This window comes from Pempheris klunzingeri, chromosome 8 (assembly GCF_042242105.1).
Source record: "Pempheris klunzingeri isolate RE-2024b chromosome 8, fPemKlu1.hap1, whole genome shotgun sequence".
In the NCBI taxonomy this organism is placed as follows: domain Eukaryota; kingdom Metazoa; phylum Chordata; class Actinopteri; order Acropomatiformes; family Pempheridae; genus Pempheris; species Pempheris klunzingeri.
In genome coordinates this window covers 12,436,868-12,454,663 of record NC_092019.1, presented here as the reverse complement: position 1 = coordinate 12,454,663, position 17,796 = coordinate 12,436,868, and the positions used below count along the sequence as shown (strand labels likewise).

General features: G+C 40.7%; 1 protein-coding gene across 1 annotated transcript in view; it reads left to right on the top strand.

The window, feature by feature from the left end:
• The first annotated feature begins 8,147 nt into the window (after positions 1–8,147).
• Positions 8,148–17,796, top strand: part of lars2 (leucyl-tRNA synthetase 2, mitochondrial) — a 28,941-nt gene continuing 19,292 nt past the window's right edge. Inside the window, exons 1-3 of the mRNA XM_070835255.1 lie at positions 8,148–8,275; positions 11,713–11,957; positions 12,884–13,015. Coding sequence (XP_070691356.1) covers positions 11,724–11,957; positions 12,884–13,015 — 366 coding nt within the window. The 5' untranslated portion in view covers positions 8,148–8,275; positions 11,713–11,723. The remainder of the gene's footprint in view (positions 8,276–11,712; positions 11,958–12,883; positions 13,016–17,796) is intronic.

Sequence of the window (17,796 nt, the reverse complement as noted above, 5' to 3'; positions counted from 1 at the left end):
TGCTGCTCAAGAGCACCTCAGCAGGAGTAAGAGGCAAAAGTGCTGTTCTCTCATGTCAAGATTTGTCACACTTTGTTCCACATAAAACACTGCACACAAACAGTGGAGATATGAGAACAGTCTCAAATGTGGAAGCGAAAATGTTGCCATTTGAGAGCATTCGTTGATAAAAACATCCAGATCAGGAGCCTGATACTGTCTCCACACAATCTACAATAACAACTAACTACTCCAATGACGTGCTTCTGACAAAATGTTTCCCCTTGAAAATCAGGAAAAAATTATAGAATCAGTCTTGAAATTAACTCTGTGCGCTGTATACATGACTAGTTACTATGGTTACCTACTGTATGGTGATGTACTGTATATAAACAGAAAATACTTTTGATTGACATGTCAAAGCCCATAATTCAGCACACTCAAGGTTCAAAATAGAAAGCCTCACTGCCTTTATGATGGATTCAGCATGATAGATTCATGATTGTCATCTCACATCACTTCTTTTTTTCTGTACACTAAAAATCGCTTGGTCAATACGGCATCAACCCAAAAATGGGCTAACTTTACCCAGCATCACTGGGGTGCTTTACTGGATTAAAACAATCCTTGTGTTGGGCGGTTTTCTATACACACACATATATAAGCAATGATTTAATGACGAATGCAATAATACTACAAGGTAAGCGTACATTTTCATTCATTTGTAGTTGGTGTATGAAAACGTCACTGAGAGGTATAAACCCAATGGTCCCTAATCCATCTGCTTGTTTGTTCATCTGTTCTCTGCTCGGAGAGCTTTCTGCGTGTTGGTGTTTGTTTCTCTCAGCCATATTGTGCACTCTGGGGCAGCCACACACATCAATAAACATGTGCCTCCGCCGCGCTCCAGCAGCAGGGGTTTTGTACACAGTGTTTATCACCTGGCTACTGACGAGGACTCAGTCGCCCCCACCGCCCATCCCAGTCCCCTCCCTGCTGTCTTTGTGTTTCGGGTGCAGCAAATCTGATCAAAATTACAGCTCGGGGACACAGCTGCAGTTAATCTCAATTTTGGGGAGGTCTAATAAAAGTTTAAGCATTACGACTAGTGGTCGAGCACCTGATCCATTTTGGCAAGGAGGGTTTCAAAGCTGCGGTCACTGCGAGCCAGCGTTGACACACTGTGCTCACAGTCAGCACTGTCTCCTAAAGATGACAACAGGACAGAGAGAGGCCAGGACCGCGCACAGCGTCACTTTATCATGACGTCTTATTTAATACCTACATTTTACTAGGTGCTGTTGCATTGGAGATCTCTCTATATCCAGGTACATAATAACAATAATAACTTTATTCGTGTAGCACCTTTAAAAACAGAGTTTACAAAGTGCATTGACAGACAAAGCAAAACAGGTTACTTAAAGAACAATATAACATCAGAGAGCCGAACAGTGAAGCCAAACAAAAGCTAGGATTAAAAATGAATTTAAAACAAGAATGAAAAGACAAAAACAGCGGCGAGCAGATAGAAGACATTAAAACATTAAAAAAGTGCAAGTATAAATACAAACAAATAAAGAGCAATAATAAAACATTAGAAAAATAGAAAAAGTAAAAGATAGAAACCAACTCAGATTGAAGAGACATAAAAGACGTGAAAAAGACAACATCACATAATAGCAAGTCTGTAAAAATGGGTTTTGAGAAGTGTAGAATGTATTTCACATAAAATAATGTATGTTTGCCTGTGTGTGGTTGTTTGATCTACGGTGTCGAAGCTGATATTTCACTTCCTACCGCCTCTTTTCATACGAAACAATCTTTGCAGAATTTGAACAAAATGTACTCTTGACCTGGTCTTGTGCAGCACACTCGATAGAAAAGATAGAGAAGATATATAATCCCCACTCGACAATCACTCAGCTGTAAGTAAGCATGTTGTTTCTGGTAAACACTTTTTAAAGAGAGATATGGCTTTAAATGGGGAAATGATTATGCCTGTTACCAATCTACATAATGCAACAATGTCTACATAATACATCAGAAAACATAATAAGCTATTGACAGAATTGGGTCATTGACCAGAGGCAAAATCGTGATGAATTATTCTCTTTCATCTTTGCAGCCGAGGAAATATGAATGCCACTTGTATGAATTGTTTTCCTCTGTGCCGTGTAAATGGTGTAATTTGCTCTGGAGGCCTGCCTCCATGTATTTGATGTGAGGGCGAGCTGAAGTGAAAGACGCTTTGGCCTCAATTTGCACCTGAAAGCCCCCGTCCCCTTGTCTCCGTTTGATTAAGACAGCGTCTTCTACTCAACTTTTGCTCTAAAACAATCATGTAGTTGTTTGGTTCTCTTTTTGCACACTCAGACGTCTCTCTGGTGCTCAAAACACTCCCACACGTTTCCAAATGCTGGTCCCTCTACATCAGATATGCTTCAGACCGTGTTCTGGTGCACAGAGCAAGAAAATGTAAATGACTTTCTTGTTCATTAATTATGCTATAAAAATGTAAATTGCTTTGGTGACAAAAATGCAAATGGGACTAAGATAAAAGTCTCTTGTGCCAAAGGAGAATGTATGAAAGATTCATTTTCTCAAAATGTGGCTCTTTATTCAGGAAACCAGAGGGAGGACCTGTTAGCGGCTCCTGGCTGGCCTTCAGTAGCCCTGTGCCGGATCAGATAGCATTAGTCTGACCCACCGGCTCACACAGACAAACTGCTTTAATTAGAAGTTGAGGGTTCAGTATGTGCAGCCTCACAGCCGCAGTGTCCAGGCTCCCCTTTCACACCAGAGCCCGGTGAATCCTGTCTTTCTCCTGTCATATGCCTCCAATCACAGCCAGGACTCATCACCACGGCAACAAATAATAATCGCCAGAAGAAATATAAGGTCTGGTTCAGTTGATAACAATAAAACATCATCATTGTTATTATTGTCATGTTTGGTGTCAGTGCTGAGAATATTACAGGAGATCAGATCAGGCACAAATAACAATAACAATGCTGCGTTCAGGTCCTGTCCATCAAAAACAATGTCTCACACAACTGAACGAAACATTAGTCAGAGTGGGACCTGCTCACAAAGAGCTGAGTGACCATAAGACACAGAGATGGACGTGACGAATCTAATATTCCAAATGTTTCGCAAATCAGCTCATATATTACTAAGATTCAGTGTCGGATGAATTTAAATGGCCACTTCTCTGATTTTACATATGAGGTTTAATTTACTTATCAGATAACCTTTGTTAATGGCTCCTTAATTGACTTCCCATCAAATATTCTTGAGTAAAAATACAGACTTATTATCAGCATAATGTACCTTAGTATTAAAAAGTTAAAAAAAATCATCACAGTGAGTTGAGTGCAGAGTGTTTTATTACATCGCTGGACTATACAGTAGTTGCTGATATATTAAAATGTGGTCAGCATTGTGATACTGCAGTCGATCACTCTGGATCTAAAAATGTAAAATGTGACTGCCAGGACTGCTTCTAATATAGTACTGATGCTATGCAGATAATTCTCCTCAAATAAAGTGAATTGTATGAGTTTGAACCAGATATCATATAAATGTAGTTGATTAAAAAGTAAAGTTAACTCTGAAATGCAGTGGAGTGGTATATAAAGTATGAGTGTATATCAAAATTAAGCTTTCGTACTGCACCATACTCGAGTAATAGCCTGAGTTACTTTCACCCAAAGCTCATATTTAAACTGTATGTTGTTTTGTCCTCATATGATTTAATGAATCCTCATTACTCCAATAGTATAAAGTTAGCCTCTCTAACTCCTCGTTAACCTTTAAGTGAGAGTGATTAAAATGGTAATGAACACATGTAGAAATTAAATTTTTGCTCGAGGACAGTTTAAAAATCAGTGTACTCGCATCCTAATGAGGTTGCCAGCCGAGTCTCTCTTACAGCCGGTCTGCAGAGAGATCTGTAGAACTGGGGAGTTGTACACTAATTAGTAACATTAATTGCCAAGAAGCTGCTCTGAAGTCAGGCAAAGTGGCTGGACAGCCAGAGAGAAGACATGATAAATGTTTATTTTTGCAGAAAAGCTTGTCTGATGAGGGAAAATCACGCAGCAGGAAAGATCAGGATGGGGAGTGATGCTGCCAGACACTTCTCAGCAGATTCTTTAACATCATGTCTCAGATCCAGATCCTCCTCATCTCCTCTGTGCCACCATGTGTCTCTCCGAGGTCTTTATCTTCCACGAGAGCAGATAAGCGAGGGTCTGTCTGTCTGTGAAATAGGCCCAGGAAATAACATCACACTTTTCAGGCTCTCTGAACCACGGGTGGAGACGTATCAACCTGCTCCTTGCTGGGCTCTGGGAGCTGAGATGGTGTGAGATTGCTTCTACGTGGCGCCGTTCGGCCTACTTCTCACTGGATGTGGATTGTGAATCACACACACCCGTCCACGAAAGGTCACCTTGGACAGGTGAAGACAAGTCAGCCCCCCTCGTTCTCCCCTCATCTGCTTTCTACCTAAGGCATTGCTGCTCCGGCCGCTCTTTGTGGTCGTTTGTCATCTGGTTCTCTGCTGGTGAAATGCAATCGTCCTCCAAAACAGGGAGAGAGGGGGTGATTACCATGGGTTGTTTGTCATGGTGGGAACGGGGAGGCGGATGTGGGCGGAAAAGGAGGATGATTGGTTGCTTTCAAAAGTGATTTGTTTGAAAAACAACAGAGGCCGCTTGTACCTGAGACTCAAAGGCAATGTAGCGGTCCAAAAACGCACAGCTTTAATGCAACCAAAAATAAATGATTAAAAGACTTTTCCATCAAACTGAGGAATGATGCCATGCAGTTTTTTAAACTGTTAATATGAGTGAAATATAAAGAAGTGGAACATTGAGACAAAGCTGGCAACCGGAGAGAAGATGAAATTTTCACAGAAGTGGTTCCATGTTTTATTTCGGTGTGTTTCTCCACAGATTTCCTGCAAAAAAAATTGGCTTTGCTCACTCAGACGCTCCCTGAGGATATGAGCCTCCATCTGCTCCTGTTATCCCATCATTTTCCCTTATATGTCGCATTGAGGAGCGTTACTTAAAAATAATATTGACCTGGAGCAGTCAAATTTCACAGCATCTGTTTAGGAGAAAACTTTTTTTTTTTTTTTCATGAGTTGATTACTTAAAGACCCTGAGAACATATTTTCTTCAATTAGCTTCTTTGTGCACAGAATAATCTGCAAAAGTTAGAGACAATGTTGGTTATTTCATGTGAGAGATTTCCTTGTTTGTATTCTTCTTACTGATTTTACCAGGGCTGGTTCAATTGGAAATGAATATAACGCCATACTTCTGAGCACCAAAGGGGATTTTTTCCCGTGTTATTTATCTATTTTTTCGTGATTTGCAGAAATACATACAGGAGGTGCAGGGAGGTTGAAGATCCCATATTCTTCTCATTTTAAAGTTCCTACCTGTATTTGGAGGTCCTACTATAACACGTTTACGTACTTCAATGCTCTAAAAACACATTATGCTCATCATTGCAGACATGGCTGCTGCAGCTGTTTTCAGCTTCAGTCTGAATGCTTGAATTTAGAAGAACAGAACAGTCTGCAAGCTTGACATCTTTGCGTTACCAGTAGCTGTCGTTAGTGAGGAAAAAACAATGGCAGACAGCGAGGAGGTTTTCATTTAGAGGGGACAGCCGGCCTGCTGAAGGGCTGGTGGAGGTCACATGATCAACAGAAACCCTTATGACATCATAAGGGGGCCATGTCTAAACAGCCTGTTTTCACACACATTTAGACGGTCTTTACTCAGAGTTTGGTGATCTCTAGGCACACCGGGGACACACATTTATGCTGAAAAGACATTATGACCTTTATGGGCCAGGAATTAGCGATATTTGAACAAGGACCATCCGATGAGTGTCGTGAGGTTGTTAGGCTAATGTCAGTCAAAACCACACCCAGACAACCCTGACGAATCAGATTATCTGAGTTACTGGTTTTCTTTTTGTTTGAACTTGATCTTTAATTGTTCCCCATCAAGTCACAAATATGTTATAAGAGATAAGAGCGACTTTATTTATCCAACACTGGGGAAATTCACTTGACTCGTGGAGAAAAAATCAACTAAACATATAATTCTTAAAATCAAGTTTTAAGTGGCTTTAATTCTCAAGACGTAATTGTCTTTTTTTTTTTTTTCATCTAACCTTTTTTCCATGAAATAACATGAATTAAGCACAAAGAGACTGAGGGATTTTGTACTAATTGGTCATCAGAGTACATGATATTAATTGTACAGTTTAAACCTGTAAGCTTTGAGATGTGTCTGTGTTTTAAACGAGTGAAGGTAACACCAGTCATACCCACAGTGACTCCACATGCTCCGCTGCTTCAGATCTGCTTCACTTCAATCAGCTACCTTGACTCTAAACATGAAAAGCACCTCAGTGAAAAAGTGACCTTCAAGCTGACCTCGTTTTGCCCTTAGCACACCCCTTTTCCACCCTTCATGTGGGTATACTTTGATTTTACTCACTTTTAAAAAGCATTTCAGAGTGAAACATCAAGACGAAATTGAGCTGGATATATGGGCATGCTTTCCAATATGTGTTGGTATTTCTTTTCCAGGATCTCAGCTGGAATTTCAATTATGAACAGATAATAAAAATGCCAGTTTTCAGTAGCGCCTGCAGCTCTCCGTGAAATACTGTAACGGCAAGGAAGTGAGTCTCAGATTCATCCATCAGGGATCCTCCCTCTGTATCTGCAGATCAGACAGATCTTTGGCTGCATGTGGAGAGTTAGTGTCTCAACTGTGTCAAAAACCCATTTCCCTCTCTCATTCCTCCTCTTCAGCCACATCCTGTTGTGCCCTGAGCGGAGGCACCCATTTAACTCTGATATACGACTGCAGGCCGGAGCAGAGCCCAAGGTTTAGCTCTCTGACGTCAGGCTGAGGAACTCTCTCAATCTCCTGTTAATGATACCCCACCCTCCTTTTTCTCTTCCCTCAGCGGCTCTCTGACTTCATCCCTCCTTCACTGCTTCTGCCAGCACATCAGATCAAAGGTGAGAACCACGGGGAGAGCTCGGAGAAAAGAGGCTCTGATGAGACGCTGCCTCCTCCTCATCACCTTCCTCCTCAGAGTCTCTCTGCTCTGTGATGAAGATGAGAGAGAGTGGGGGGTTCTCTCTCAGTCTGCAATCACTTAACGCTGGAAGTTTGCATCAAAGAAATAGTGCTCCTCTTAGAAATCACGTGAAATGAAAGCTCCTGCTAAGGATACTTGTGGTGCGGTTGGCAGGAAATTTGTGTCATGGAATTATTTGTGTCATGTTTTATGTAATTCTCCTCATGTGAGACTACCATTTGAGTTTATTTACTTTGTACATTTGAACATCAAAGATAAAAGGAGCTTAAAAACAGCACACTAGAAGGTTAAACAAGTAAGTTGCCCTTAAAAAGTAGTTTCTGTAAAACAGAAAACTCCAGTGACACTTGACTGGTCACCATCTGTAGAAGAGCATCTGGACCGAAATCCATTTATTTACAACTTATTAACATTTATAATTACAGTCTTAGTAGCTCAATATCAATGAATACATCATATTTACTGCATTGTTACTTGATAATAACGACACAGTTAATAGAGATTTTTCACAACCTGACAACCGAAATGTTGTTCTATAATCTATAATCTATAATCTATAAATCATTAGTTCATCATTTATGTTCCATTAATATTGACAATGTCAACCTTTTATAAATTAAACAGGATTACAAATCTAACAGAAGATCTTAAATGAACATCATTTGCTCTGTGAATTTTGCATATTCGGGTTATTTCAGCTTTCTGTGACTGGGGGCAGTAATTTAACTGATCTTAAAAAAAAAGTGATTTTTAAAAAAAATGAAAAATAATATTAAGAGGAGGGAGATTACGGCGTTGCTAAGGTAACCAGCAGAGCCATCACTCTAAAATCAACAATGACGCTGTGACACACACACACACACACACACACACACACTGTCACACTGTCTGTCAGTCAGTCTGAATGGAAGGTGTCACATAAAGTCAATGATAAACGTGCTGTACAAACCACGCTGGTTTTGTTGTCATTGTCCGCCGTGTTAATAAAGTTGATTCAAATCCAAGATGGCTGCGCCTATGCTGAAGTCGTGACAGAGGGAAAACAGGTCATTTACAGCGTTTTTAAAGGCTGAGTTTGACATTTATAACATGGATTATTGGATTTATGTCACAACGACCATAACGCAGAAATAAAGGACCCGGAAATAAATCAGTAAGTAGCTAAAAAGCCGAAGGTTTATCTGGACTTTAGCTCCTGTGAGCGCTCAGCCAGGAAACAAGAGGTATAAAGCGTTCAAGTGGCGTCAGATAGAAGAGCATAAACAGGTCTGAACAGGTAGCTTTATAAACAGGTATGACAGGGTTTCTTATTTTTAGCTAACAGACTTTCCATCAGGACGTTATAATGTTAATCAATGCCATGCTGCCATAAAGGATGTTTTAAGTACAACCTGTTTCAATACACGAAGATGAAGAAAGCCTGTTTCTATAGTCTGGTGCTGAGAGGTTACATTTGTGTTGCGATTAATTGATGGTTAAGTGTGTTTGACTCTTGAATATTTGACCCATCATGTAAAGTAAAACTATCATCAATTTTCTCCACATAATGGCACAAACAGCATTACAGTTTTATCACGATTTAGAGGTAAATTGATAAAAAATATTTAGTTACCAGCTCTAATTGTAGGTTAATGTGTAAAGAAGGGGAAGCTGGGCTGCAATTAGTGATAACTTGGAGTATTTATTAATATGTTGATTACTTTATCATTTGGTCTTAAAATGTCAGAAAACAGTGAAAAACTTTAAAAGTATTCAACTTACAGCTCTTTTAATCTTCTCACTCGACAAACTTGAAGCAGAAAAAAGTGACCAGCTTGTCAAGATAGTTGCTGATACTTTGTCAGGTATTTAATCGAGTTATTTCTTTCTGCTCATTCGCAGCACATTTTTGACACAAGACAATTTGTAAGATGGATATCGTGACTAAACAGGCATTCACTGTATTATTTGGCTGTAGACATGGCCAATAACACAGGAGAAGCATCGTCTTCCTCTGCTGCATCTGCTCCCACGGCAGAAGTTTTCAGTCACTCGTTACAGGAGACGCCCGGATGGATGAGCCCAGTCTCCATAGAAACATTTTCTCAGTCTCTCGCCTCAGCCCACTCACTTGCACCTTCAGAGATGCACACAACCTTGAGTGCTCGGCTCTCCCAGCCTCAGCCTGGAGGGAGGAGCGTTGGCTGCTGTGATGCTTAGGTTATACTCGAGAGAATTTAGTGAACAACACATTCCCATAAGCAGGTGGGCGGCGGAGAGGAGAGGAGAGAGCACTTATCACTTGTTTTACGCTCATTTAGAGAGAAAAGCTCAGAGATATCCCCAAAAGATTTGTCCACCCGAGTCAGTAATATCTTCAGGGCTGGGAAAAGATGCAGAGACTTGAAGTTTATTGCATTTGATTGTCTTTTCATTCAAAAACTCTGCCAGTGATCTCCATTCATTTCTCCACCTCTGCGCTGAGCTCTCTCTCTCTCTCTACACTAACGTTGTATTTTTGAAAAATCAAAGGATACTGGATAACCTTTTCCTCCTCAGCTGTAGATAAACAGTCACAATCTTTGTTCACCTAATTTACATCTTCATTGCGTTCTGGTGTCATGGCGTTCTGATCATCACTTCCGCTCAGCAGCTATAAAGGTCTCGCTGTCTGAGATCCAGATGCGTCACTGCTGTGAAAATATTCTCTTGACAGTTCAGGTTAGCAGCAGTTGTCCTCCGCCGCCAAGGAGGAAGAGACTGTGCGGATACCTCAGGTTACCTTGGAAACTGTGTTTATGTACATGTTTGTGTGTGTGTGTGTGTGTGTGTGTAGAAGACAAATTTAGGTCAGATTGTTTCTTCTTACATGCCGTTGACTGTCTGACCTACATTGAGCCGTAGGGAAGTCTCACCTAACTGTGGTATTCATGCCTTTTTTTTAACTAGCCCACATTAAATCAGTTGTTATGTTAAGTTGTTAGTTTTAAGAGTGATTAACTGCCATTTATTATTCACAAATCTCCTTAATTATCCTGCTTTTGACATTCCTATGATGCAGTATTTTGCCCTTTTTACCTACAAGTAATTGCAAACCTTGATTGACATTTTCTGGAAGCAGCAACGTCCGCTCAGATGATGTGGGAGGAAAAAAAAAAAAGTATAAAACTGCAGGGAAGATTCGAAGCTGAGAAATCACTGAATAACTGCAAATCAGTTGATCGAAAATGTCATTCTCACATCTGAGCGGGCGGCAGGCGGCTTAATAAGAACAGCCTGTCCAGAGCCTCACAGCGAGGCAGACCGTAATCACATCTCGCTGAATAAACCTCTTATTTCACAAAATCACGTTGTTGTGTGAGTGACGTGGTGCAAAGAACACAGACTGTGAAACAGCAGTGGTGATAGAAAATACGAGGAGCCGAGCCGTCAATCACTGCACTCTCAACAAGTGGACGCACATGTGCTGTTTAGTCCCAGAGACTCCAAGCTGTCGATATGTAATAGCCTTGTTGGATTTTTAAGGGCACTGCATACATCAGAGCGTTTCAGTGGATGACATGTTGTGGCTTGTTATACAGTGTAGTGACCATATGTGGCCTGTAGTTACCGGCATTAGAAAGTAGCCTGCATGATTTTAGCTTGTATAGGTGTTGTTTTCTTTGAGCGGAGATCCTTGTGGAGGCCTGAATCCAAAATGCATCTCTAAAGCTTCAGGGGGGGAACTTGAAAGTGATGATACTGAATCAAAGTGGTCCAGATGTCTGATAAGACTCTGCTAAACAAACTAGAAAATACTCAGTGGTGGACGATTATTCAGTATTATATAATCTGTTTTTTTAGCTTTTCAGTCATAGTGATGTGATCACATGTCAGTTATTTAAGTGATTGAATCCCTGATTGCACTACTGTCATTTTTACACCGTTTGTCATAGTTTTTTACACCTATACTTATATATATATTCACATATCTGCATTGTACAAAGACTATAAATGATTATTTCATTTGCTTAAGTTAAATGTGTGTTTTTGTCTGATTATGTGTACGTACACAAGAGCAGTCAAATTCCTTGTATGTGTTCACATACTTGGCCAATAAGGCGGATTCTGATTCTGATTTTGAAAATGTTATGCAAGTTTTTGTGTAAAACATAAAAAAGCATCAATTTAGTGCTGCAACTAAAAATTATTCATTTATTCATTCATTATTTATCATTCTGCTGAATATTTGTATTCTTTGAATTCTAGTCTTTATCTATAAAATGTCAGCAAAGAATCACACAAAGTGACTGAATTACTTGTTACTCTGAACCAAAAGCCGAATAAACTTACATTTTAGTGACGTAAAACAAAGAAAAGCAGCAAATCTCCACATTTAAGAAGCCTAAACCAGCAGATGTTTGGAATTTTTTGCTAGATAAATGCTGAATTGATAATCAAGATAGTTCTCACTATCAGTTGGATCATGTTATATGTGATCTTACCTGAATTTGTCACATCACTTTTGGAGAAAAAAACTTGAGAAACCCCAGTATTTTATAGGGTACCAACAGCACCTTCATCTTGTCCATCACCTGCCCGTTCACTGCATCCGTCCCTGTTTTGTTTTAGGTGTCAGAACCATGCAGGTCTCAGTGCGAAGGCTCGCTCTGTTTCCACTCAGTGTTGCCCCGTCTGGCCAAACCAGGGCTGGCGTCCTGAGCCCAGTCCTGCGCCTCCTGTGCCCCTGCACCCGCACCCTGTTCAGTGAGACAGGAGTGTGGGAGAAGGACTATCGAACAGAGACCCGACGCAGAGTAGAACAATGGTGGCACCCACGAATTATGGCACAGTGGCGGAAGGACGCGCTGAAGGAGGTAAGACGTTACTTTTGACATCAGTTGGCCAATTAAATCTCTTTGTTTACATGCAGACTAGTATCTCAGCTATGATCTGGTTTTTGGAGTATCCCAACATTGACACGCTAACTGGCTAGAAACCTGGATATTGTGTCATGTACACACCTCATCCAGGATCATACTGTTCACAAATTAGTAAAAGATTAAATCAACTACTGTATTAGATGTCAGAAAAAAATTTGAAATGCTGAGAAAGCTCAAGCTAAAGACTTCAAATGTCTTGTTTGCTCCAAACAATAGTTCCGAACGAAGATATATTCAGTTCTCAGTGATACGAATCAGAGAAAAGGAGGAAACCCTGATATTTGAGAGGCTGAAATCACAAAGGTATTCCGTCTTCTATCTGGACAAATCAGTGTATGTCCACAATTGAAACACCTTTAGCCTTGTCTTTAAGTTTGATTGATTAATGGGATGTTACGCGTCCTTCCACATGATTCACTGCTATTACTGGCACAGGCCCTTGGAGCTCATCTCAGACCTGGAGCTCTGGCTGATTATATATCCTAATGGTCCGACCGTGCGGCTGTCTGAGACAGGCTGACGGTGATTAAGTGCATTCATGACAGCCCTGGTCCTAATTAATTTATTGAAAAATTCATGAGTCAGGTTTCCTGTAATCATGTATAGCTGGGTGTAACCAGTACTCGGTGTGTTGCCGTGGCTACAGTGTTGTTACTGTAAACCATCCATAATCAGCGCTCCCGCCGTTCATATTCTGACACTATAATCAGACACTGTTAGAGCGTCATACAGTAATACACCAGAAGTCAAGTCGCTGCTCTCGCTCTGTAGGAGATGAGTTATTATTCCTGTTCTGACCCCATCAGGTTAATGCATGAATCAAGTTTTACTGCCGTTATTTTGACTGTTGTTTTCTCCAGGGTTCCAACAGGAAGAAGTTTTATGTCCTCTCCATGTTTCCGTACCCGTCCGGGAGGCTGCACATGGGCCACGTGCGAGTGTACACCATCAGTGACACTATCGGCCACTTCCAGAGGATGAGAGGCCACCAGGTACGTCTGCTTGTAGTTAATGTTATTTTACCATTTCAGACGGTCCTCTCTGAAGAAACACAAGGTCAGTGCACTCTGCAACATAAAATGAGCCAAGAAAACTTAAGTGCTTTGAAAGGAAAGGAAGGAAAACATTAGTTTGAGGCCGTTTTCACAGAAGACATTTTGACATGTCTTGGAGAAGAAAAGCACTGGAGTGTATAATAAAACAAACAAAGGTAGAATTCCTTTTATGTGCTTCAGTTTCAGGGTCCTGGTATTGTGCGTTCTGCCGTTAATGTTATAGGTAGAGTTATTAGCGTCCACATATCTGCTGTGCCAAAGGCCTATAAAGCTTTAAGATACTCTAAATATTCATTAAACTGATTTAGTTAAATTTAAATCTTATTTTGATGTAAAACTCACAAATACTGTTTGTCGTAATAGATTATTTCCCATTCATTGCCTGTGGACATTTTTTTTCCCAGCCATATCACAAGTTTTTAAGTGTACAAGTATTAACTCAACTGTTCTTTGGCCAAAACAAAACACAAGTAACTTCTTGCAGTAGGTGGCTATACCTTTTAAGAATAAGTAAGCTTTTTTAATTTATGCCCAGTTTTGCTTTATTTTTGTTTGTTATAAGTCCTTTTCTAAAGCTTAACGGTCCCTGTTTTTATTCTTTCAGATATACAGCAACACTATACTGACTTTTCTTTCTAAAACCTCAAAGCATTTGTCATCCTCAGAGGCACTTTGAAGAACATATTTTACTGTAGCAGGCTGCTATAATGTCGAGACATCTACCTTCCTGTCTGGTCTAATGCTTTGAAAGTCATGTGTATTTGGCTTTTCTCACAATATTGCTGGTAAACCACCACTCAGTACTTGGACAGTGAATCAGTCTTTTATTTAGAGTTAATGGAGCACTCTGCGTTTGGTACGTAACATTATACCGTATTGATCTGGTTTATGCTATTTTCTTTCAGATTGAATTCACTTTTGTTTTCTCATTGCACGGTAGCTCCAATTTGATCCATTTATTCCTGCTCTGCATCACTCAACAGTGGTTTATTAGGAATATCATGAATTATCACCTCTATTTACTCTGCAGGAGCATCTGTTTACACATGCACTGAACTGTGATACTGCTCACATAATATAGCGAACTAAGCGTAGCATTAATATGAGTACCATTATTGGCATTACATGAACAAGGTTTACACTATTCTGGGAGCACGCACTCCATTTGTCTTTTCTTTTGAATGCGTTTCTCTGCTACGCTGACCTAATATTATGTGTCATCCTTTCATGTTGGGTAAAACACTGAGATCACTTTTCTTTTTTTTTTTTTATTACACAGATTGAATAAACCCATGATCCCCTGTGAGCTGAGAAATATTTATGACACAAGACAACATCAGTAAAGCAAGAAAACATTTTCCTGTGAACTGGCAGTTGGGGAAAATAGAAGGTTTTAAGCCTGCTGCGATAAAGATAAGGAAAGGAGGAAAAATCCATACTCGACTCTGTTTCAAATCAAAGCGTTGGTGTCGATATGCAGTTCTCTGCTTGAGCCCAGTTAGACGGCTGGTGTTGATGAAGCTGTGACCAGTGTCTGTCAGACGGATCATACTGCTGCAGTCACACACACACCCTCTGACATAATAGTGACGACCTCTGTTCAGCTCTGTGTTTAGTCTTTGTCCTCCTCCCTGACAAACACTTGGCGTATGACAGACCTCTCCTTTTTCCTTCCCCTGGTGGATTTGACACAAGGTTTTTGTGCATGTCCCTCACTTACAGAGCGAATCCCCTCTGCTCCCGTTTGGTTATTCCCCGAACAGAAACATGGTTTCACATGAATGGAAACTACTTCCTGGAGTGTGCGTTCTCTCAGCATCTGTCAGAAAGCAAACCTTGTTCCGCTGTGTGAACACAGTCTACTCTATTCACTGGTTAATTAAGGAAGGTACACTCTGTCGATTGTCACACCCTTACGCTATTTTCTGGCTTTTAAAGGGGAATTCATGTGTGAGACCCTCCTTTTTATGCCCTCGTGCTGGCGACTGCCGTGGCTGAAAGGCATGTTGTCTGTCTCTCTGTCCTGTGCTAATGGATGCAATATCTCAGCGATGCCTTGAGGGAATTCAAATTCAGCAACATCCACTTGAACTTAAAGGTGAACTGATTATACTTTTGTGGTCAAAGGTCACTGTGACATCACAAAACACATTTTTCAACATAACTCATGGATTCATACACTAATCATGTCCAAATCTCACACATTTTTCTGGCTCAGGAACAGAAAGGATTTTGGCCACATTTCACATTCAGTCAGATACTGAATTGATGTTCTTGAAACTGTGGTTATTGTGTAGATCTGTGGAGATGAAGATGTCTGCGAAGCATCTACATTTGAGAAGCTTTTTTGCAGCAACATCCATATTTGAAGTGTTGTCTACTGTCATGGCTACAACTCTGCGTTTTATCAGAAGCAGCTTTATCGGCCGAAGTTGCACATAAATCCAATGAATCTGACTCCTCTCCCTGGATGACAGCCAGGACAGGTGCCTCCTGCTCCTCTGGTAGTTCACCACAAGCTCACTGGCTCTGCTGATAATGAACTTCAGGTCAATTTTCTTACATCGTGTGATGAAGCTCTTTGTCAGTCCTCTGTATTCCTGTGTAAAAATAGTGCCAGCAGCATGTTTCTTACTGGATGTTATTCACTGGAATCTTACGCTTCAATATAGTGATAACTTACATTTTGCCATAAAAATACACTTAATAACAGTTATTCAGTTCGTTCAAAGTCCTCAATACATACAGTATATTATATGGCAGTATTAATAGCAGTATTCCTAGTGTTATCAACTTTATATACGTTGATTGGCAGAATGTGTATTATTTCATCACTGTAAAATAAGGAAGGGACTACTTTCTACTGAATAAGTAGTCCAAAGTATTAAACTGTCCACAACTCACCTGATGAGAAGGCTCTACTAGCTGCTGGAAAAGTAGCTGGTACAAAACCCTTTTTGTACTGAAGTACTACCTATGAAAACCGATGACTGCATGGTTTGTGGATTATCCAGCATAATCGGGGCATGGGCTAAATTTCAGTTTTGATAATAACTGCTTGTCGTAGCTCCATATTTTACAGACATACGAGTGGTATCAATTTTCTCTATGTGTTTCCCAAAATGGCGAACTATAGTTTTAACCCAAACCTGCCAGCATGGCAGATTACAGTAAATGAAAAAATGTCTTTCATAATTCGGGTGAAATAAACCTTTATAGATGTAGATGAAACCTGATTAAAGTCATGCTCTTCTTCTTTGCTCTGCAGTTGCTTGTGCTCCTGTTTAAAATTGTGAAACTTAAAAAAAAAAAAAAAAAGTTGGATACATGGAATGAGCTGAATTGTCCAGTCACAGTGTGATGAGAAAACAGACGAAGCTGCCACAGATCGAGAGAAGCCTCTCGCCGGAGCTGTGTGGGTGGACACTTGCATGTAACCGAGTGGCTCCACATTCAGAAAATCACTCGTGTCCTCCCTGTCGTCAGCCTGTAGCTGCTGACTGATGTGTCTGTCTGTCTCAGGTTGGCACTGACTTTGCTCCTCATTACAGTGGACAGATTGTCATAAAATGTTCCTCCACTGACTCCCACGTCCATCTTCCACTGCCTCTTGTCACTCATGCTCTGAAATATACTGTAAGTCTCTGTGATAACAGGTTAGTAAGGAGTCGGACTAGTATTTGTACTTTGTGTGGACATAAGGATAAGTGGAGATGAAGCTATTCGTAGTGAAAAGATAATTTGTCTCAGCCGCTCTCTTTGAACTTTGAGAATTGAGCCCACTAACGCAGCCTGTCCGTCACAGCTGGTCCCTGTAGCGTCCCCTCATGAATTCTGTCCAATTTAATGGAGTTTTTACACTGACTAAACAGTGTAGCAGCGTATCTATCCTAATGAGGCACATGTTTTTTTTCTGCTTTGTTATTTACATAGGCTATCTTTGGCTTGTGCCTCACTCTCAGTGTGCCTGTATTCCTCCTGAGCAGTCACAGGGGTCTGCTGTGCTGAGCGCTCTTAGCCTAATACCATCCAGCACTCGGCTTTACAAATGAGGCCCATGCAGTTACCATGGATACCAATTCGTCTGAAACATCAGACCCGTTGGAGTCCGTGCAATGATCCTCTCCAGTCCTCAACTCCTTGTCACTCTGCTTCTCCTCTACTTTATTCACGGCTTCCACTCCCGTGCTTTCATCTCGTTTCTCTCTCAGCGAGTAGAAAAGCACAGCCGAAGAGCTGAAGGGGAAAAGAGATGAGTGAAAGAGGCGTCCACAATGATTTATGTCAAGGAGGGAGTATTTTAAATGGGGGCACTAAAATGGATAAGGATACAAAGTGCTGAGGGATAGAGAGAGAAAGCAGACAGTAGATCATGGTGTTTAGGAAACTGTGCGAGTAATTTGTATCAGGCTGGCGAGTAGAGAGCTGTCACGTCCTGATTTTCCATTCAAAGTCTCACCTTGCACTCCACTTGTTCTTATATTATATAACATCTGCAGTTACATGAACACAGCAGTCTGCATGCGGTAACAACAATGTGTAATGGAGTTCCCAGCAGGAAACGACACATTATCATACAGGGGTCTAAATGTGCTGCAGTTAGGGGAATCCAGTGCTGTTCTGCTGAATAAATCAACTTCTACGATGACGTATTTTTGATTTTAATGAAACCGTTTGCATAAATCATCCCGTCACATGTCAGATAATTTACACAAAGG